Raw genomic sequence first — 24013 nt, forward strand, 5'->3', positions numbered from 1 at the left:
TATATGTGTACGGTATACGGTATATGTGTACGCACCAAGAGTGCCTGTGTATGGAGTCAGCCTCCACCCCATCACTGCCTAAAGCAATAATGCACCAAATCCATCTTCCGTGCACACAGTTGTATCTTGTGTGAGGTTTGCTCTAAGTGACGCCAAGATGCATCACTCTGATGGTTCATATTACACCTGACAAAGATCATCAAGGCAAGTGAAGGGACTTTTGACAAGGCGCCGGCTTCCTGTCCTCGTTGAGGCCACTAGTGTTCGCGGCTCTCAGGTAAAGTCAGGTAAGAGTCTGACTCTCCCAACTATACTCACTAACGGATTTGTAACGGATTATGGCACTCTATTGCCATCTATTGTAACGGATTATGGCACTCTATTGCCATCTATTGTAACGGATTATGGCACTCTATTGTCATCTATTGTAACGGATTATGGCACTCTATTGCCATCTATTGTAACGGATTGTGGCACTCTATTGTCATCTATTGTAACGGATTATGGCACTCTATTGCCATCTATTGTAACGGATTATAGCACTCTATTGCCATCTATTGTAACGGATTATGGCACTCTATTGTCATCTATTGTAACGGATTATGGCACTCTATTGCCATCTATTGTAACGGATTATGGCACTCTATTGCCATCTATTGTAACGGATTATAGCACTCTATTGCCATCTATTGTAACGGATTATGGCACTCTATTGTCATCTATTGTAACGGATTATCGCACTCTATTGCCATCTATTGTAACGGATTATGGCACTCTATTGCCATCTATTGACTCCTTGCTTCTATAATATATAACAAAAATATGCATCGGCCGGGAATCGAACCCGGGCCTCCCGCGTGGCAGGCGAGAATTCTACCACTGAACCACCGATGCTTCGATAATCTACGATATTGTTAAATAAAATAAAGATGTATTTGTCTCTATAAACGATGAACTTGTTGTATTAAACCAGCGACGTACAAAACGCAGCTGTTTTTCCCTTAGTTAGAAACGTACGAATACATCGCATTTTGAACGCATTAGTTGACTACGTTACAAATACGACGTATTGAGCTGAGAATACCACATGAGGACGGAGTTTTGGACTTGGATAACGTCGGTGAACATTACGTGTTAATACTGACCAATGCGTCACATTTTTAACGTATTTGTGAATTTGAATTTTTGTGTTGTTCAATTATGTAAACAATACAGGTAAAATTTGGTAAATTTATTGTTATACAATGACGAGTGTTGTATAGTGATACACTACTGTATGAGGACCTCGGTAGTATAGTCTCCAGACCCGGGTTCGATCCCCCCAGTCTTGGGTGGATGGTAATTTTACCTTAATAATATACTCAGTCCGGGGATCGATGCTCACCCCGCGGCCCGGTCTCTCAATTGGTAGTGAAATGATATTATAATGTATAATGATAATTATTAAAGTTTCCAGTCACCTCATGCACCTATTCACCCAGCAGTGAGGAGTTAGTGAGCGTGTTGAGGGAGTTGTATCCTGGGGGGGGGAACTTGATATAAGGCTACCGTGTGTGTGTGTATATATATATATACTCTGGCAGCCTGTCCCCCGGTGGATTTGAATTAATTACAAGTAACGGAAGGTTTAATATAACTTTTTATATATTTAGAACTAAAGTATCCTGCATGTAGCATCGGTGGTTCAGTGGTAGAATTCTCGCCTGCCACGCGGGAGGCCCGGGTTCGATTCCCGGCCGATGCACATTTTTTCCACTCGTTTGTGTCATATATATGTACATACATATTTTGTATATATATACAAATTAATAAATATATATTATATCCAATGCAGATACAATCTAAATTTAATAAAATATATATTGTAACATTTGAGAATTTTTCTCAAATTATTAATACAGTAACATTATTTTTAGGAGGTTTTATATTACCTGTTTACCATATTTATTTACTTTATATACAAGAAGGAACATATGGTTTATGAGAGCACATAGCATTGGTGTTTTACATGGTTGTAAAGCCACTAACACACAGTGTTTCGGGTCCTTAATCTATATGATCATTATAACTAGGTTAATTGTAGCAGGATTTGAAGAATATTTACCAGTAAATTGTAAGAAAATTTGAAGAAAATTAATAGGTACATTGTAGTAAAATTTGAGGATTATCAACAGGTCTATTATAGCATAACTTGATAATTAATAAGTACATTGTAGTCATATATGCGTTCAGCATAACAATAATATATGATATAAATGATTACAATGGTAAAGTTGTATGGCTTAGGTACATATATTGGGGGAGTGGGCAGCACTAGATACAGTGTGAGTCTGAAGCACAAGGCAGGAAACTATGAGGATGATATTAGGTACTTTTTGTACCAATGACTTCCATGTTTTTGGTTTTGAATAAGGCAAAAGTTGGACAGGTTTTCAATTCGTTAGGGAGTGAGTTCCATAGACAAGGTTCTTTTATTTGTATAGTGTTTACACAGATATAGTTTGACTCTGGGGATATCAAATATATTTATTTCTGGTGTGGTGATTATGTGCTCTATTACAACTGTCCAGGAAGAGTTTCAGATCAGGGTTTGCACGTAGGGTTTTGTACATGTAAATGACACAAGAGAATGTGTGGAATGAGTTCATGTTCAGCATGTTTATGGATTTAAAGAGAGAGGCTGAGTGTTGTCTGAAGACAGTTTATTTTGTTCTGATAGTAAATTTTTGTTGTTTGTGTTACATTGTGGCTTGTTGAGCTTGACACTGTTGTTCCTTGTTTGTGTTACATTGTGGCTTGTTGAGCTTGTCACTGTTGTTCCTTGTTTGTGTTACATTGTGGCTTGTTGAGCTTGTCACTGTTGTTCCTTGTTTGTGTTACATTGTGGCTTGTTGAGCTTGTCACTGTTGTTCCTTGTTTGTGTTTCATTGTGGCTTGTTGAGCTTGTATATAACACCCACTGTCCTATGCTTACAAAACAAGTCACAACCAAAAGGCTTAACAATCCCTGGCTTACAAAGGGAATACTTAAATCCATTAATAAAAAACATGACCTTGAGAAGAAGTATAGGTTAGGAATTGTCTCCAAAGAATTCTCAAAGAATTACTCATTATTGCTGTCTAAGATAATTAGACGAGCCAAAACTAAATACTACGAAGATAAATTTTCCCAAATAAAGAGCAACATTAAAAAAACTTGGAGCACAATTTCACAAATATTGGGATCAAAGAAGACTTTAAATAACAAACCAACACTCCTGTCCAATAACGATGGTCAGCTTTCAGCCTCTGATTCTGCTATTGAGTTCAATAGGTTCTTCTCTTCCATTGGGTCATCCCTTGCAAATGATATTCCATCTTCCAGTACTGACGTTAAGGACTATCTTACAGGTAACTATCCACAGTCTCTGTACCTAAAGCCTATTAATTCCACTGACGTCAATGAGATAATCCTTTCCCTTAAAACCAAGTCTGGTGCCCTTGAGGAGATACCAACTTTAATTTACAAAAAAGCCTCCAGATCTTTAGCCCCTGTTATTGCATTGCTCTTCAACAAGTCACTTGAACTCCAAACCTTTCCAGATATTCTAAAAAAAAGCGAGAGTAACGCCTGTCCACAAATGTGGTGATCTCACAGATGTTAACAACTACAGACCTATATCAATCCTGCCAAACTTGTCAAAAAATTTTGAAAAACTAATCTATAAGCAGCTTTACTCTTATCTAGCCAAACACAATATACTTAGCCCTTGCCAATATGGCTTCAGACCCAAAAAAAGCACTAACGATGCACTTATTAGTATGCTTAACTCGATTCATACAGCTCTCGATAAAAATGAGTTCCCTGTTGGGTTATTTGTGGACCTGCGTAAAGCTTTTGACACTGTCAACCACCAAAACCTTCTTCTTAAATTACATCATTATGGAGTCAGAGGACACTCCCTGCAATACCTCAAATCCTACCTTACTGACAGGCTCCAGTATGTTTCTGTGAATAATTCAATTTCTCCCACCCTACCCATCAACATTGGTGTTCCTCAGGGCAGCATACTTGGCCCTCTCCTCTTTCTCATCTACATTAATGACCTTCCAAATGCCTCCCAACACCTCAAACCAATTCTATTTGCTGACGACACAACCTTCATTTACTCCAGTCCTGACCCCCTTGATCTAAATGCCACAGTAAATACTGAGCTAAATAAAGTCCATCTTTGGCTAACTGCCAACAAACTCACCCTTAACATTGACAAAACTTTCTATATTCTGTTTGGCAATAAATCCTCTAATCAAATAAATCTCAAAATAAACAATACCCAAATTTGTAACAAATTAGATGGCAAATTCCTTGGCATTCTCATTGACCACAAGCTGAATTTCCAGGGACACATTCTAAATATATCAAAAAAAGTTTCAAAAACTGTTGGCATTCTTTCTAAGATCAGATATTATGTACCTCGCCCTGCCCTGGTGACTCTATTACTCCCTTATCTATCCATATCTCAACTATGGTATTTGTGCTTGGGGCTCTACTACCCAAAATCATTTACGTCCTCTAATTACTCAACACAAAGCTGCTATTAGGACAATATCCAACTCTGGCCCCAGACATGCACTCGGTACCCCTACTCAAATCTCTGAATATGTTAGACATTAAGTCACTGCACAATCTCTCATGTGTATTATACATATATAAAACGCTAAACTATAATGCCAATCCTGACCTCAAAAGCTTCATAGACGGTTGTAACAGAACCCATGAGCACCACACCAGAAATAAATACAGTTTTGATATTCCTAGCGTACGACTTAATCAAACTAGAAATGCTCTACAAATCAAGGGACCCAGAATGTGGAATGACCTTCCCAACCATGTTAAAGACTGTACCTCTCTCAACCAGTTTAAGATAAAAACGAGGCTATACCTAATAAATTCCCTGTAACCTACCTTACCCCTCCATTGTTAACCAATGTCTGTTTTTTTTTTTTTTTTAAAGAGCGCTGTTTGTCGACAGAATTGTATTTGTGCTGCTTTTTCAGCTATGTTTTCATTCCATGTTTTCCTTTTACTCTTTATGCTCAATTAGTATTAAGCTTTAGTCATTTAAGTTTTTCATGCCCGAAACGCTTTGCGTAATAGTGACTTTAGGCATTGTATGTACTAGCTCTACCTATAAATCCATCACTCTATGTAAATTCTCTTGTATGTATGTACCTTACCTAAATAACCATTTGATTTGATTTGATTTGATTTGATTTGATTTGTCACTGTTGTTCCTTGTTAGTGTTACATTGTGGCTTGTTGAGCTTGACACTGTTGCTTCTTAGTGGCCATCAGGTAAATTCAGGCAAGTATCAGGGAACTGCCTACCCGCTCAAGCCGTAAATTCCAAGAAATTTAAATTTTTAAGCCAAACTGGAAAAAAGTTCATCAGGACAAATAAGGGGGGACCTTCGACAAGCCACCGGCTTCCTGTCCTCGTCGAGGCCACTAGTGTTAGTGACCCTCGGGTAAATTCAGGCAAATAACAGGCTGGAACCGCCTACCCGCCAAAGCGTAAATTCCAAAAAACTTTTAAATTTTCAAGTCAAACTGGAAAATATTCTCAGGATAAATGAGGAGGGACCTTTAACAAGCCGACGGCTTCTTGTCCTGATCGAGGCCACTTGTTCTCAGGTAAATTCAGGTAAATGATGGTGAGCTTGGAGGAGGAGGGTCAGTACCGCCAGGACGCCGGCCCGGACTGTCCTGCCTCCCACCACATTACCCCAGGCCTCCTAGCCCAGGCCTCCTAGCCCAGGCCTCCTGGGGCACCCTAACGCTGCTCTAAGGTTAGTGACCCTTGAGTACTCACCAGCGGTAGTGACCCTTGAGTACTCACCAGCGGTAGTGACCCTTGAGTACTAACCAGCGGTAGTGACCCTTGAGTACTTACCAGTTAGTGACCTTAGAGTACGTGTAAACCTCGCCTGGGAACCCATAACAAGGTACACTACCGGCCTAGGGTGCTCACCAGCCGTAGTGACCCTAGAGTACCAGGATATATATATATAGAGTACATATATAGTACCAGGATATATGTACAGAGGACATATATACTCCTGGCTTAAGAGTGTCCACAGTACCAATAGTCAACACAGGAGTAAAGGGTCTTATGAATTTAAGTTGTCAAAACCGTAGTATAGGATTGGGTTAGGCTGTGTTAGGCCCGCTTGGGTTAGCTTAAGTTAATTTGTGTTAGCTTCAGTAAGATTAACCATTAATATCTGTTGTGTATGATACGGCTTATTCTCTCTCCTAGTTCTAGGTCCCCCACCTGGGACATTTTAATTCTTATTTTGGTTTGTGTGTATGTTATGATAGGTTATCTTGAGGTTATCTTGAGATGATTTCGGGGCTTTAGTGTCCCCGCGGCCCGATCCTCGACCAAGCCTCCACCCCCAGGAAGCAGCCCGTGACAGCTGACTAACACCCAGGTACCTATTTTACTGCTAGGTAACAGGGGCATAGGGTGAAAGAATCTCTGCCCATTGTTTCTCGCCGGCGCCTGGGATCAAACCCGAGACCACAGGATTACAAGTCCAGCGTGCTGTCCGCTTGGCCGACCGGCTCCCGGTTAGGCTAGGTTATGATGTGATAGAATGGGTTAGGTTACCTGATTTAACTTGAGGGCCACCATCTCTAGTGGTTTTGACGAGGACAGTCTGCCGGCAGCTTGTCAAAGGTCCCGGATTTGTCCGGATGATTTTATCCAGCTGGATTTTGAATTGCAGCAATCTCTAGGGATATGGCTTCGGCGGGTAGGAGGTTCCATGGGTTAATACCACCAGTCTCCATGGTGTAGTGGTAAGACACTCGCCTGGCGTTCCGCGAGTGCTTTGACCTGGGTTCGTATCCTGGCCGGGGAGGATTTACTGGGCGCAAATCCTTAACTGTAGCCTCTGTTTAACTCAACAGTAAAATGTGTACTTGGTTGTAACAACGATTCTTCGCGGCGGGGATCGTATTCCAGGGACCTGCCCGAAACGCTACGCGTACTAGTGGCTGTATAACACTGTAACAACTCTTGTATATATCTCAAAAAAATAAAAATATCCCTGTGGGTGAAGAAGGAGCTCCTGTTCTCAGTCCTACATTGTGGCTTGTTGAGCTTGTCACCATTGTTCCTTGTTTGTGTTACATTGTGGCTTGTTGAGCTTGTCACCATTGTTCCTTGTTTGTGTTACATTGTGGCTTGTTGAGCTTGTCACTGTTGTTCCTTGTTTGTGTTACATTGTGGCTTGTTGAGCTTGACACTGTTGTTCCTTGTTTGTGTTACATTGTGGCTTGTTGAGCTTGTCACTGTTGTTCCTTGTTTGTGTTACATTGTGGCTTGTTGAGTTTGACACTGTTGTTCCTTGTTTCTGTTACATTGTGGCTTGTTGAGCTTGTCACTGTTGTTCCTTGTTTGTGTTACATTGTGGCTTGTTGAGCTTGTCACTGTTGTTCCTTGTTTGTGTTACATTGTGGCTTGTTGAGCTTGTCACTGTTGTTCCTTGTTTGTGTTACATTGTGGCTTGTTGAGTTTGACACCGTTGTTCCTTGTTTGTGTTACATCTCTCCTTTTGACAAAATTGTCTGGATCAACTTCCTGTAAATTGTTCAGTGCTGTACTGTATTTTAAAAGTTTTGATAAGTTCCGCCCTGTCATGCCTGGTTTGCAGTGTTGTTAGGCCTGTGGCCCTCAATCTTTCCTGGTTCGAGAGTTGACTTAGCTCTGGAATGATTTTTGTTGTCCGGTGTTGTACTTTCTCCAGAGCATCTATATCCTCCTGAAGATGATGTCTCCATGCTTGATACAGTAATCCAAGTGATGGCGCACCAGAGATTTATACAGTTAAATAACTACGCTTGAGATACGCTTGATTATTCCTTGGGTTTAGTTAGCTTTTTTGTTTTTTCCTGTAGCTCACACTTGCTGTGTAATGTTTAGGTTAGGTTAGGTTAGGTTAGATTAGATTAGATTAAGGTTAGATAAGTTTAGGATAGGATATACTGTACAGTATTAGGTTTGTAAAATATGTGACAAAAGTATAAGTTGTCAACATAAATTGTAAACAGAAATATTAAGTATTGACATTGTTTAAAGTATTAACAGAATGTCTCACCTTCATTGTGTAATAACATAAATACGTTGTCATTGTCTTGCAAGAAGCTTGTTATTTGCTTATCGTTATAATTTATTTCAAGATGTACAGATATATTGTAAGAGCAGATGATGAGTCACACTGACATGGCCAAAAATATGATGACCAACCACACAACAGAAGATGAGGAGACAACGACATTTCAGTCAGTCCTGGATCATTATCAAGTCAATTGTGTATGGTCCACAGTCGACTTGATACTGGTCTAGGACGGTCCGAAACGTTGTCGTCTCCTTGTCTTCTGGTGTGTGGTTTGGGCATCGAGTTAATGTATAATTTCTGCAGAGGTCTGATTAAGACCTTTTAAACCTTGTGTAATCTTTTATTATTATATGATTTTTCTTTAATTTTATCTATATACTGTATGCAAGTGTTCTACATTATCGTAAAGCCACTATCACGCTAAGCGTTTCATGGAGGCCCTTAATCCTAATTTTCCTTGGAATACGACCTGCCAAATCATTTAACAACCAGGTATCCATTCACTGCTCTGTGAACAGAGGCTACAGTTAAGGATTGGCACCCGGTCAATCTTTCCCGGCCAGGATACAAACCCAGGCTGAAGCGCTCGCGAAGCACTGGGCGAGTGCTTTACCACTGCGCCAGAAGGACTGCATCTTTCTGTGTTACCACATATTCAAGTGGACTCGAAGTGTTAGCTGAATTCAGCGCAAGTATGTTTACCTAAATTTTACCTGAGGGGCTGCCATCTCTAGTGGTCTCAATAGGAAGAGGAAGGTGGCAACATGTTGAAGGACCCTCCATATTATTCCTGAATGGAGAGTGGTTCTGTACCATTAGCTGATGACACTGTATTGATGTTTCTGCCTTTATCTTGCTGGCCCACAACTAGTAATATCATTCATGAACAGCAACTGCTGAAATGATATGGTTCATTTCAGAGCTAAAATGTAGAGGATACAGTAAATACACAGGTACAGTATGTCATTTGGTTTAATATTTAATTCAGTTCCTGTTGTCTGGACAGTTAGGCTGTATTGTACTGAGGCTAATTGAGGTTATTTCCCATCTAGGCCACCTATTGATCTTTCCTAGGATACAAGCCACAACAATTACCAAATTCTCAGGTACATGTTTAAACTGCTAGGTGATCAGAGGCATCAGGTGAAAGGAAACATGACGAGTCTTTTTTGTTCTGTCTGGGTATTGAGCCTGGGTCCCTTAGCTACAAGCTGAGGGCATAGACCACTTCCAGTTATTGAAATCATAGATGTAAAAGTTGTGTAACTTGACAGTACTGTAATTGGGATATGGCCTTTGAATTATTAGTACAGTACAGTAGTTCCTAGGACAGTTCGTTGTTGCCTTCAACCTCGTTCTGACAGTTCCTGCGACAATGCTGGAACCAATCGTATTGGTGTTTGCTTTTCCGTTGGAGACTTTTGGCGCCGCGGAGAGGGGGGATCTGCTGCATGGGTAGCAGCTTTTTCCCTGTATCAACCTACCCTGGCTTTGTGCCCTGGAGAGGCCACTCTAGCCCGACAACCAAAGCACGACTCCATAGTCTCCTGAGACTGATGAATGCCTACTACTACTACAGTTAATAGTGACCTGGCAGCATGTCACTCTTATTTTACAGGTTTATGCAGGTTTGAATGTTTTTTGTATTTAATATGAAATATGTACCAGGTACAGAATAGCCAAATATATTGACCTTCTATATTTGAACTATTTTATTCAATTGCAAGCAATTCCTGGCGGCATAGTGGTAGCACAGTCAGCCCACACCTTGTGACCAATTTTGTCTGTTAAATCATTAAGTTTGGCCCTGTTTACCCAGCAATAGTTGGGGACCTGGTTGTTTACTAATTGGCGGGTCATGTTCCAGGGTAAACAATTAGGGTCAGGGTTAAGGTGAGCTGTAAGAAGGGAAAGCTCCAAGAGTGCTAAAAGGAGTCGAAAATCGTCTACAGGTCATATTTCCAGGAAAAACTAGTAGGGTTTGGCTTAAGATAACCTGCTGACAGTGGTGTTATATGAATCCAGATAAATTCAGGTAAATATCATTTAAGAATAATATCACACTCTAACAGGAAGCATAAAACTGCATTTATTGGGGCTAAATTTAAAATGGGTATTGTTTGTTTTTCAGAAAGTCATTATGCCGCCAAAGAAAAAGGGAAAATGGGTTCCACGTTTTCAACGTGGATCTCAGGCAAAAAGGCAGGCACAAATGAAAAAAGCACTAGAAAAGAAGAAAGTACAACTCCGCGAGCAGTTCCCGGTATCTAATGGTGCTCCACATCGAGAAAAAGGTACATTTTGATGGACATACCAGTGTGTAGATTGTTAAGTGTGTGTGTGTGTGTATATATAATGTGTATGTTACTATGTATGAATTATATATGTACTGTACTATTTGAGTCTGGACTATGGCTAAGATTCATTAAGCATTTATGTGTCTACTTAGGATGCTTGTACGTCTTCCCTGGCAGCCTTGTCTGTATCTATTAAACTGTTGACGAGGATTGGAAACACTGCCTGGTCTTATTGTTACACACAACCTCAGCACGTTGGAGCTCAAAAGCTGTTATAATGAATGCAAACTAAGCCACCATAACGGAGGATAGATGTACAGTACAGTAGTGATTTTATAAGTAGACATACCTGCTTGATACCTGCTTGATAACCTGGTTGATGGGGTTCTGGGAGTTGTTCTACTCCCCAAGCCCGGCCCGAGGCCAGGCTCGACTTGTGAGAGTTTGGTCCACCAGGCTGTTGCTTGGAGCGGCCCGCAGGCCCACATACCCAACCACAGCCCGGTGCCTGGTTGACATTGGTTGAATCCCAGCCTGTATCTCTTACATTTGGAAAAATAGGACAAATGGATGGAATGGGGTTTTATTATTTATTATTTCATTATTATTTTATATGCATGGAATATGTCCAATGGGTCAACAATTATCATTCACAAAAGAAGAGAAGAGGTTTTCTGTCCATGATCACAAGGCAAATGGTATTGAGAGGAAGAGAGAGATGGTACTCCATACTTGTGACACCTTGTATAGTGTGTGTGTGTGTATTTGTACAATGTACAGAGATACCTTGTATAGTGTTTGTACAATGTACTGAGATACATTGTATAGTGTGTGTGTGTTTGTACAATGTACAGAGATACCTTGTATAGTGTTTGTATAATGTACAGAGATACATTGTATAGTGTGTGTGTGTGTGTACAATGTGCAGAGATACCTTGCATAGTGTGTAATTGCCTAAGTGTAGATACAGGATGAGAGCTACGCTCGTGGAGTCCCGACTTCCCAGTACTCTTTGTCGTACTGTATAATGCTTTGAAACTACTGACGGTTTAGGCCTCCTCCACCTTCTTACTTAACTTGTTCCAACCATCTACCACTCTGTTTGCAAAAGAAAACTTAATAATTTTTTTTGGGCACCTTTGTTTCCTTATTGGAAAACTTGAATGTGTGTCCTCTTGGTCGTGAAGTTGCTGGTTTCAGGAATTCCTCTTTGTTAATTTGGTTCCATTCCTGTTAGTATTTTGTAAGTGGTGATCATATTTCCTCTTTTGCTTCTATCTTCTAGTTTTGGCATGTTTAACACCTCCAGTCTCTCCTCGTAACTCTTGTTTTTCAGTTCTGGAAGCCATTTTGTAGCATCCCTTTGCACCTTTTCCAGTTTATGTGCTTCTTGAGATTTGGGCACCATACAACTGCTGCACATTCCAGTTTTGGTCGCAAAAGTCATGAACAGTTTCTTTAGTATTTCACCATCCACATGATGAAAAGCAAGTCTGAAGTTGGAAAGTGATGCTTACGCTCCTCTGGCAATGTTCTTTGTGTGTGCCTCTGGTGACAGCTTACTATCCAAAACCACCCCCCTTCTTGAGATTCTTGACATGATTTTGGGGCCCTAGTGTCCTTGGTCCTTGACCAGGCCTCTTTTTCGTTACACACCCTCAGGAAGCAGCCTGTAGCAGCTGTCTAACTCCCAGGTACCTATCTACTTTTAGATGAACAGAGGCATCAGGGTGAAAGAAACTCTTGCCCATTTGATTCCGCCTCCACCGGAGATTGAACCCGGAACCTCAGGACTACGAATCCAAAGCGCTGTCCACTCGGCTGTCAGGCCCCTGTAAGCCCCTAGGTCTCGTTCTTCATTAGAGTTCTGTAATTCCTTTCCACATACAGTAATTCATAAGTTGTGTGTAGTCTATTTTCTCTGATTCCACATTCCATAACATGGCATTCATTCACATTGAATTCCATTTGCTACTTGTTGCTCCACGCACCCTTTTTATCTAGATCAGTTTGAAGGGCATTACAATCGTCTGCATCTCCTATCTTTCCCAGTATCTTAGCATCATCCGCAAACATGTTCATATAAATCTGTATTCCTTCTGGTAGATTGTTTATGTAGACGACGAACATCACTGGTGGAATGTGAACCCTGTGGTACTCCGCTAGCAACACTCCTCCAGTCAGATACACTGTCTCTCATTACTGCCCTCATCTGTTTCTCAGTTAAAAAAGCACAATAAAATTACAAGAATGTGATATACTAGTACAGCATCTGGGATGTTCAGGGACGCAAGTTTGATCTTATCATACAGCTTCAAAATATTCTGAAGATAAGGTATCTCAATATTGCTGAAAGTTCTAATTTGATGATGAAAGAGTGTGGCCAGGAAGTGAGAAGGCTGCCAGAAGAGTGTGGGATTAACACTGTTTAAATAGATAGTAGTGTAAAGATTTTAAAGATCCTCAATAGAGTGAGTTCTGGTGGCAAAGAAAATGAAACAAAATTACTCGGTGGCTCGTAAAAAATTGAGAACAGTTATAAAAAAAAACCATATTTTCAATCAGTGGGCTTTTATAATGCATGTGTACACTACACATTTTGTTTTTCACGAAATCAAGAACGCTAAAAATGTGGAAGATGTTGATATGCGTTGCGTCCAGATTTCCAAGACGCACTGCAAGGGAATTAAAACTGAATTTTAATTATATATTTTCAGGCAGTAACTACCATTTCTTCTTTTCAGAAAAAGCTCAGGGCGCTACACAAAAAGACACATGGCCACAGACCAAGCAGTTGGCAAGTCGTCTGCTTAAACCCTGGGTACACAGTAAACCCCTCTTTAAACGACCAACATGGGGACAGAGTAACCATCTCTTCAGTCGGCCAACAAATTCTTGGGAACAGAGTACCTCACTTTCAAGTCGATTGTTACAGAACTCGGGGCAGAATCCTCTGTCATCCAGCCGCTCATCGCAAACTTTTGGACAATATAGTAATTTGTCAAGTCAAATGAGAGAAGCTTTTGAGGACAGTTACTCACTTCGATCACCGCTGTCCTGGAAAGATAGTTGTTTGTCAAATCGATCAGCACAACCTCCATGGGAACAGAATAGATCATCCCAGCCACCATGGGAACAGAATAGATCATCACAGCCACCATGGGAACAGAATAAATCATCCCAGCCACCATGGGAACAGAATAAATCATCCCAGCCACCTTGGGAACAGAGTAGGTTAAGGTCAAGCTGGCAAGAACAGCTTTGGGAACAAAATGCTCCTCCGTCAGGTCGCTCACCAGACAATTGGGATCAGAATAATTCAGTGTCAGGCCGCCAGGAACAGGCTTGGGACCAAAATGCTCCTCCATCAAGTAGATCGGCAGATAACTGGGATCAGAATAATTCAATGTTAAGCCGGCATGAACAGACTTGGGAAGACGATCCTCCCATGTCAAGTAGATCAACAGACAATTGGGAGCAGAATAATTCAATGTCAGGCCGGCATGAACAGACATGGGAAGACGATCCCCCCATGTCAAGTAGATCAGCAGACAATTGGGAGCAGAATAATTCAATGTTGGGCCGGCGTGAACAGACTTGGGAAGGAGATATTCCTATGTCAAGTCAATCTGTAGACAATTGGGATGAAAGTAATTTAAAGCCAAGTCGACCAACACAAAGTTGGGAACAGAGTAGTTCATTGCTAAGTCGACCGGTACAAAGCTATGAGCATAGTACGTCATTGCTAAGTCGACCAGCACAGAGTTATGAACATAGTACATCATTGCTAATTCGACCAGCACCAAGCTGGGAACAGGGTTCTTTGCTAATTCGAACAGCACAGAGCTATGAACAGAGTACATCATTAATAAGTCGACCTGAACAGAGCTGGGAACAAAGTAGCTCGATGATAACCCGACCACCACCTTCGTGGGGGCAGAGTAACTCGGCAACAAATCGACAACCTACTGCTATTGGACAAGTTAATTCAATGACAAGTCGGCCACCGCCATCGCTGGGGCCAAACAATAGCATTTCAAGTAGACCACAGAACTGGAATCAGACAAGTTCACAGTCAAATCAACGAACACAAACATGGGACGAGGATAGGCATCTGATTGGCGAACAGACGCAACCCTGGACACAGAGTAATTTGACAAATCGACCAACGCAGGCCTGGCAGCAGGATAGCCTTTTAAAAAATCCACCAGCACAGGCTTGGACTAAAAAGAGCCAGGAGATGGATCGATATTCACAGTCCTGGCCAGAAAATAGCCCTGGTGGGAAGATGTCTAAAGCCCAACCTCCAGTGGCCTCTGAGGGCATGGCCAAGAATGTAAGTAGCCATGTTATATAGGGTTTACAAGTAGCATGTTATTTAGGGTTTACAAGTAGCCATATTATTTAGGGTTTACAAGTAGCCATATTAATCAGAGTTTAATTGCTTGTTTGGTTGTAAGCTTTTGTGTATCTTGGGTAGCTCAGAACAGCTTTATTCAACACCTTGTGTTGCTCAGGATACCTTTACTCAACACCTTCTGTAGCTCAGGATTCTGACTCATATCACATAAGAATGTGATTTACACCTGAGAAAATATTAAGGTCATGTGATGAATGTGAAGTTCTGGCAAGTCTGGTAGTGCTCTTGGGGGTGATACTTGGTAATCATATATATGATTACCAAGATACTTGGTTGGACCCATCATGGTTCAGTCAGTAGTGTGCGTCTGGGAAGTCCAGGGTTGCCCATCATATGGCCTCAATATTTTCTAGTCAGTTTATATCGAGAATAAAGCACTAGTCTAGTATGGCTGTAGTACTTGGGGGGGGGGGGGGGAAGGGAGATAAAAGGACTGGAAAGGAGTTGGGATAAGAGGAAGTCGTGAAGGAAAGATGCCCAATCATTTAAACCAGTGGTGGTCAAACATCGACCATGTAGGAAGTGAAGCTGCTGCTCTGACCAGTCCAAATGGATGGAGAAATATAGTTTCAATATTAAAAAGCTACTTTAATTAGTATAGTAATTGTTTCTTTATGAATCCCTCAGGATCCACATAGAAGAATTACCCCTGTAAGATCACACTTCGGAATGAAATATATGCAGAAAATGGGCTGGATGCCGGGTGAAGGTCTCGGCAAGAACAAGGAGGGAATGATTGAGCCACTAATGCCTGAAGCCAATATGGACCTTCCAGGTGAGTTGTTTGTGTTTCTTAAGGAGACTCAGTCACCTTTACTCTAGAATAACTTTCAGATTTGTATTTTTTCTAATTTAGCCTTAAAACATAAGCATTGTTATTAAAAATTAAATTTAAAAAGTTTGAAAAATAATAATGAACACAACATTTTTCATTTAAAGGGTTTATTTTCTGGGAGGGTTCCTTTAATGGGGTTCGTGAACTGCCGGGCAAGTTCCACCCAATTCAATCCATGTCAGGCCCTTGTGAGGCATATATAAGCCAACCAGGGACAGTATCTTGGGCGTATCTTGCATTAGTTCCAAGGATCAACTTCCCTGCAGCTCGGTCTCTCATCAAACCTGGTTGTGGTCTGGTCAACCAGGTTGTTAGATGCAACTGCTCACAGCCCGGTTGATCAGGTATCATTTGGAAGTGTTTATCAATTGTAAGTTATTATATATCTTGCCAGTGCATATCTTGTTTGTGGAAAAGTTCTTGTTATGCAACCTGTCATTTTTCAGCTGAGATGGCTCCTGACTACTAGGTCACCGGCAGTAGTCCCTTGTGTGGCCCCTTGAAGCTCTCTTGCTGAGATGGCTCCCGACTACTAGATCACATCAGTCACAGGAGTCTTGTTTGGCCTTCTTGAGACCAGAACCAGAACCTGGCCCGTCCCTCACAGGGGCGCGATGATTTCACGGACACCTCGACTCTGTGTTGGGATTTTGTGACCAGAGGCCACCAAACCAGCCAGGGTTGTTGATTTCTCCTTCATTGAGCGCACAGAATGGATCAGGACTTTGTGGGGGGTTTGGATTCCCTCCGGCTCCATGCTCCAGTTCCACTCGGACTGTTTCCCCATTGCCCCATTGTTCATTGTCTCAACTGGTGGGGGGAGGTCTCTTCAGTCCCTATCTCTTTGGAGCTGGATGCTACAAGTGGCCTGTCTCCTGGGTTCTCGGGGTTTGGCTCTCGCGCTGTTCATGTCCGGGGGAGTGTCCAACGTTCTTGCAGATGGTCTGTCTCAGTTCTGTTTTATTTCCACGGTATGGACTGTTGATGCGGCTTACTTATTTTGGCTTTACAAGATTACAGGCACCCAGTTGTGAACCTCTTTGTGTCGGCCTGGAATCGGCAGTTTCCTTAGCAAGTGGCTTTGTTCCCCAATCGCGAGGCCCTTGTAATGGATTCCTTTCAGCTGGACTGGTTGAGGTGGTGGGGGGGGGGGGAGGCAGGTTCTGTACCTCTGTCTCCTGGTCTGGCTGTTGCTCTGGGTCCTGGCCAGGTTGGAGTCTTATCAGGGAAGGGTTATCCTGCTGGCTCCTTGGTGGCCGGCTCAGTCTTGGTTTCAGAAGCTGTTTACTCGGTGTCCAAACCAGGGCATTTTTCCACATCTCTGCCTTTATCAGGTCAGCCCAGTGATGTATTTTGCTGATTTGAACTTTTCCGTTCTTTGCATCTGATATTTTTTACACATATTTATCGGCATCTTTTTGGCAAGCGGGTGTTTTTTTTTTATTGTGTTCCAACTTCGTTTCTCTTCTTGATGACAGCATGAGGCTTCATGACACTCTTTTTATCACTTTCTTCCCCTTTGTCGTTGTTCTTCGGTTTCTTGAGTGTGTGGTGCTCTACTTTCTTTCCTGGCTTTTACTTGATTGGCAGCTCATGCCGAATACAGTCGCCTCTTATCATGCAGTGCTGGCGGGGGCACTGCAACATGTGTTCGGGGGTTGATACTTTGTCGGCTCCGTTTTGCAAGCCGTCTCTCGAATTGTTTCCTTGGCGCACACACATGAAATGAAATACAAGTGATGACATTTCAGTCTGTTCTGTATAGGTCTCATGCAATTTAGTAGTGTTCAAACTGAGACTTATATCAGCGATCATTTGCAGGAGCCTATTATGCAGGGGGATGGCAATCAAAAGTTGGACAGCAAGTTCAGAAGCGGCCAAAGAAACTTACAGCTAAGGCTATTGCAGGTGAGTTGTGAAAATTGGTAATACACAAGGAAATCACAAGTGTGATATATCTGAAAATATTGAGGCCACATGATGGGATAGAACCCACATCCCTGGGACACAAGTCACTGCACTTGTGTTCATGTGTCTGTGGTGATCAGGAATGCGGGTTTGAGCCCATCACGAACCTTCAATATTTTGTCAATTTTGTTATAATGAATTGTTTTCTGAAAGATACTCTGACAAAGCTGTAGTAAATCAAAACTTACAGGATTTCCATAGTTCAAATTGTAATGATAAATGACTTCACTTCAGGCAAGCACCCAGTCTCGGCTGTGATTGAGCTGTGTACAAATCGCAATTGGCCGGCACCCATTTTTGAGGTGATCTCCGAGTCTGGCCCAGTTCACAAGAAAATGATTATCATGAAGGTTAGTGTTTGCTAATGTATCCTGGAGGAATATTGTTGCGTGTTTAGTCTTCTGTCTTGTTTTCTTTAGATATTGTACTTGCACATCTCTTGTTGTTTTATGTCAAGTTTCTTATTGTTTGGGACAGGAAGCCTGTCCCAAACAATAGTCCCAAGATGAAGTCCCACTAAGACAACTACTGGTCTATTACAGCATGCAAATCACAACAGTTTCCTTACACTCTAGGTACCAATTTGCTGCTAGGTGAACAGAGACACCAGGTGTAAGGTCCCCTTACGCTACCTACTGACCTTCCTCATGATGCAACCTACAACACTTGACTAACTCCAGAATACCAATTTGTTGTTAGGTGAACAGAGGCATCAGCTGTAAGGAAACTATTAAAATGCTAGTCATTGCACTCTGATCCATCTCAGGTGTGAGCTGCCTCCAGTGGCCAAGGCTCTTCTACTTCCTCCCACAAATTATAAGAAACATCTCCATGAATGAGGGAATTATCAGAGGGAAATGAATTCACTTTCATTCATTATAATGAATGAAAGTGAATTATTTCAAGATGTAGCTGGACAAATTCCTGCAGAATGTGATGGATCAGCAGGTTATAGTGGATATATGGGCCTGCTGGCCACCACCGCAGTCAACAGCCTGACAAAGTTAGTTGTCATCAAACAAATCTGGCCTCAGGCTGGGCTTAGAGTACAGAAGAACTCCTGAAACTGACAGTAGGTAAACTACAGACAGGAGGCACCTTACTTCTGGCCCATGTCATTTGCATACCATGTAAGAAGATGGAGAAAATCTTAGGAAAGAGATTATTATAACATTTGGAGATAAGATTCCATTCACCTGGGCTGTAGGAGTCTCAAACCGTGGATCCCATGCGTGTGAGGCCCAAGTTCTGAGGAAGAACAGGGATGTCAAATTCTACCTCACAAATCCAATTCAATATTAGATCTGGCAAGACAAAGAAATGGGCAGACTGCTTATTTTTGGACAGTTAGCAGTAGTAGGCTGCTGCTCTATGCAGCAGCCTGTTGGATCAAATGATCACAAGTCAAACCTGGCCCTAAACCAGGCTTGGGGAATAGAGGAACTCTTAAGAACCCTCTTCAAATATACTCCCAAACCATTGTTCAACAGACAGTGCACAGTCTCTCCAGAACATCTTGTAGTTTCTATCTTCCACTGTAATTATTTTTTCATTATTTTTGCATTATCAGCAAACTTTGAAAGTAAGAAGCCTATCCCACCTGGGAAATCATTTACGTATATCAGCCCACCTGGGAAATCATTTACGTACATCAGCCCACCTGGGAAATCATTTATGTACATCAGCCCACCTGGGAAATCATTTACGTATATCAGCCCACCTGGGAAATCATTTACGTACATCAGCCCACCTGGGAAATCATTTATGTACATCAGCCCACCTGGGAAATCATTTACGTATATCAGCCCACCTGGGAAATCATTTACGTACATCAGCCCACCTGGGAAATCATTTACGTACATCAGCCCACCTGGGAAATCATTTACGTATATCAGCCCACCTGGGAAATCATTTACGTACATCAGCCCACCTGGGAAATCATTTACGTATATCAGCCCACCTGGGAAATCATTTACGTATATCAGCCCACCTGGGAAATCATTTACGTACATCAGCCCACCTGGGAAATCATTTACGTACATCAGCCCACCTGGGAAATCATTTATGTACATCAGCCCACCTGGGAAATCATTTACGTACATCAGCCCACCTGGGAAATCATTTACGTACATCAGCCCACCTGGGAAATCATTTACGTATATCAGCCCACCTGGGAAATCATTTACGTACATCAGCCCACCTGGGAAATCATTTACGTACATCAGCCCACCTGGGAAATCATTTACGTATATCAGCCCACCTGGGAAATCATTTACATACATCAGCCCACCTGGGAAATCATTTACATACATCAGCCCACCTGGGAAATCATTTACATACATCAGCCCACCTGGGAAATCATTTACATATACAGTATCAGGATCAATAAAAGTCCTGGTACTGATCTCTGTGAGACTCCACTGATAACTCTCACTACACTGAAATATCTTTTCGCAATGGCTCAGTCTTTTGCTGCTTATATACTTATTTATCCACAGATTGGAAGGGGGTTTCTTGACTATTTTGAAATTACTGCAATGGGGTTAATGTTTGCCTCTAGCACGGCCAAATTGTTCTGTGTTCGAGGTTGAAGTGACCAACCACTTGGGGTGGACGGTAGAGCGACAGTCTCACTTCATGCAGATCGGCATTCAATCCCTGACTGTCTAAGTGGTTGGGGACCATTCCTTTCCCATCCCCCCGTCCCATCCCAAATCCTTATCCTGACCCCTTCCAAGTGCAGCCGTAATGGCTTAGCGCTTTCCCCAGATAATTCCCTCACTTCCCGCCAGGTTCAAGCTCATGTTTTGAAGACTAGATGTTTGGCCGAATATTACAGGATATGCAATGTTTTTCCTAGACACCTGGTAACATGTTGATCTTGTTTAGAGGCTCAACTTTGTCTTGGTTGAATGTTTGCAACTGATCAAATGAAATTATTAATGGCTAGAGAACGTTGGCAAATGTGAATGTGTGATGGTTTCAGATCAAAATAACTGCGCATGTAATGAATACATTGATTAATGAATTAAACTATGACAGGATTCAATACTTAATTTGTGACAAATTTGTGGATCACATATTATCAGTTTAAAATTAGACTGCAGTAAGGTTGCAAAATAATATTTCCATATCCATGGCATTTTATCTCTAGTGTTAAGGGCTATAAATATTGCATGCAATATTTATAATCTAAGTACCGGGTACAGCTGGGATTATCTTTTAATTGGTTTACTCATCACAGCTGAATCAATTGAACATCTGAAATATTTTGTTGAAGTATCTGATGAAAGAATTACACACATCAATTTTGTGCTTATTTTATTAGGTGACTGTTCTTAGTCGTCACATTTGGATCAGTTCAGCTAATTAAAATTTATTGTGTACTTCATGATGCATGATGGAAAAGTTGTAGCTACCTTGTGGCTACCTTGTGTAGCTTCCGGGGATCAACAGTCCCGCAGCCCTGGGTCTGACCAGGCCTCCCAGTTGGTCATCTGGTCAACCAGGCTGTTGGACGCGGCTGCTCGCAGTCTGACGTGTGAATCACAGCCTGGTTGATCAGGCATTCTTCGGAAGTGTTTGATAAGTTCGAATGAATGAATAAATTCGTAATGCATGAATTTTGTACATATTTTTGCAGGTGACTGTAAATGGGCGCACATATAAACACAAGGAAGAAGTGGCTTCCAAGAAGGTGGCAAAGGCAGAGGCGGCCAAGATATGTCTACAGTCCCTCGGACTAATGCCCAAGCCCAAGAAAGCTCCGTAGTCACTCGTAAACGATGGTTAGTTTTGATTATATTTGTGAGAGATGGAGCAGGGTTATGTCTAGGAAATTATATGATTACTTATTGGCAATTTCAAGAGCTCTACTGCTGCAGCCTTGCCTGTGGCAACCCGCCCTGGTGGTGTGTTGCCAGTAGAATGATGAACTATTATAAAAAAGAATTCATATGATGTTTATTACAAAATGATTGTTCTTCTATTGAAATGAAAATTAACATCGAGCAGAATGTGTATTGCCATCAAGCATTGTCAGCTTCTCCAATTGATTGTTTTATAAATTAACTTCACTAATAGGTACTTAGAGATTTATGCACTTTAGTGAGGCGATGAGTCACCTTGACGTGGCTTAAGATATGATGACCACTCCACACACCAGAAGATGGAGAGACGACGACGTTTTTGTCCGTTCTGGACTATCATCAAGTCGTGTGTGTAACATCGTCGTTGCTTCATCATCTGGTGTGTGGTGTGGATATCACTTTAGTGAGAAATTTTAATCCTCTGAGCAAATATTGACAATACAATGTTGATTTAACATTGAATCAACTTGGTAATGTTGATAACATTGATCCAACATTGAACCAATGTTAGCAATGTTTAACATTGATAGCATTGATCCAACATTGCATCAATGTTGCTGATGTTAATCCAACATTAGATTAATGTTGATAAAGTTAATCCAACATTGATGATGCTGATCCAACAGTGCATCAACGTTGATAACGTTAATCCAGCATTGAATCAATGTTGATAACATCATTTCATATTGAATCAACATTGATAGCATTGATCCGCATTCCATCAACATTGAATCAACATTGATCCAACATTGAATCAACGTTGATCCAACATTGAATCAACGTTGATCCAACATTGCATCAACGTTGATCCAACATTGCATCAACGTTGATCCAACATTGAATCAACGTTGATCCAACATTGCATCAACGTTGATCCAACATTGAATCAACGTTGATCCAACATTGCATCAACGTTGATCCAACATTGAACCAACGTTGATCCAACATTGATAACATTGATCCAGCATTGAATCAACATTGATAATGCTGATTAAACATTGAATCAATGTTGATAAGATTGATTGAATGTTGCATACGTATGTTTTACCCGCTGGCATGCCACGTAATGTAGGAAGTAGATAAAGACTTGTGTACAATGTCTCGTGTTTTTGTCCTGTTGTCCCCATTAGTTACTGGCTTCTGTTGGCCTCCATGACCGTCCATACAGTATGAGTACGGTACCACCCGTGGTACGTTTACCACGACCACCCATACGGTACGATTATGGTACGATATCTTACCACGCGGTACGATGTAGGAGCTAAATGGCTTGCCGGGTTTTCTGGAAAAATAGAATTGTTTTATATGCTGAAAATTCTTTTGAGAGAGTTATTATGACATTTCATTTAACTTGGTAACAAATTATAAAATTGAAGCTTTGGCTACATTGATGCCTTCATGATTCATCAATCATGGAGAGACACATTGATACTATCATGATTGATCAACTATGGGGTTCCATATTGATGCTATCATGATGTGTCAATCATGGGTACCCACATTGATGTCATCATGATTGATGAACCATGAGGCCCACAGTAATGCCATCATACTTGGTCATCCATGGGGATCCACATTGATGAAATAATGATTGGTCCCAATGGTCAACCTTTGGGACCCATGTTGATGCCGTTATGGGGATACCATTGATGCCGCCAATGTGGGTCCATCATGGTTGTCCATGGGGACCCTCGTTGATGCAGTCATGATTCATAAACCATGTGAACCCAGATTTAAACATGGGAACCAACATGATGCCATCATGATTGTATGGCTGTATATGACATTGTATGGCTGGTAAGCTGCATTGCGTGATTGTGATGTATGTGTTGTTCTATATGTATGCGTGTAAAGTGACACTTGCGTTAAAGGTGTCGGTTGATTATCTACGGCATAAATGAAAATTAAAATATAATTTTTTTATAAATTTTGAGTGTGATTTGTGGAATGAATCTGCTGTATGGAGAGGGAGTGCTGTCAAATAATTAAACCAGTCAATCATGTAGATCCATTGAGGTTAAAAAAAAAATTGAAAAAGGAGCATACCAAGAGATTGGTGCTGTACAAAAATAATCTTGGAAATAAATAAAGGCATAAGGAGAATAATGAATACAAAATTGAAAATGGGAAGCTCTTTTATATGTAAGTGAATGGGAAAAACAAAAGAAACCATGCAGGCAGGTTTATATGTAAAGTTATGAGAAACTCAGAAGGTGGAGGATGTACTGTATTTTGAGTCCATAAATGGTAAGATAAGATAATGTTTATTCAGGTAAAAGTACATACATTCAAATTGAGTTACAAACATAATATTGGATTTCTAGATGGAGCTAGTACATACTATGCCTAAAGCCACTAATACGCACAGCATTTACGGCACGGTGAATGATGGCATTGATGAATGAACTATAGACCTAATTGTGAACATGATTGGTTACCTTGTGCAAGAAGACAGTAA

At 41.3% G+C, this 24013-nt stretch overlaps 1 protein-coding gene and 2 non-coding genes across 6 annotated transcripts in view; 2 read left to right on the plus strand and 1 right to left on the minus strand.

Annotated features, from left to right (window-relative positions):
• Positions 1–823: 823 nt before the first annotated feature.
• Positions 824–894, minus strand: TRNAG-GCC (transfer RNA glycine (anticodon GCC)). The gene has a single exon. It is a non-coding gene; the product is annotated as a tRNA-Gly (tRNA).
• Positions 895–1673: 779 nt separating this feature from the next.
• Positions 1674–1744, plus strand: TRNAG-GCC (transfer RNA glycine (anticodon GCC)). The gene has a single exon. It is a non-coding gene; the product is annotated as a tRNA-Gly (tRNA).
• A 3948-nt stretch (positions 1745–5692) lies between these two features.
• LOC123770331 (uncharacterized) overlaps positions 5693–24013 on the plus strand; it is a 40991-nt gene continuing 22670 nt past the window's right edge. For 2 of the 4 annotated variants that reach the window (XR_011228466.1, XM_069324458.1), the window contains exons 1-7: positions 5693–5829; positions 10298–10460; positions 13208–14799; positions 15511–15658; positions 17540–17626; positions 17921–18036; positions 21330–21474. Coding sequence is in view for 3 of the 4 variants with exons in the window: in XM_069324458.1 (XP_069180559.1) it covers positions 10307–10460; positions 13208–14799; positions 15511–15658; positions 17540–17626; positions 17921–18036; positions 21330–21458 (2226 nt within the window). In the remaining variant the exon portion in view is untranslated. Of the gene's footprint in view, positions 5830–5876; positions 5986–10297; positions 10461–13207; positions 14800–15510; positions 15659–17539; positions 17627–17920; positions 18037–21329; positions 22653–24013 lie in introns of those variants that run through there. The other 2 variants (XM_069324457.1, XM_069324459.1) reach the window with 2 other exon arrangements.

The sequence above is a fragment of the Procambarus clarkii genome, chromosome 14 (assembly GCF_040958095.1).
Source record: "Procambarus clarkii isolate CNS0578487 chromosome 14, FALCON_Pclarkii_2.0, whole genome shotgun sequence".
In the NCBI taxonomy this organism is placed as follows: Eukaryota; Metazoa; Arthropoda; class Malacostraca; order Decapoda; family Cambaridae; genus Procambarus; species Procambarus clarkii.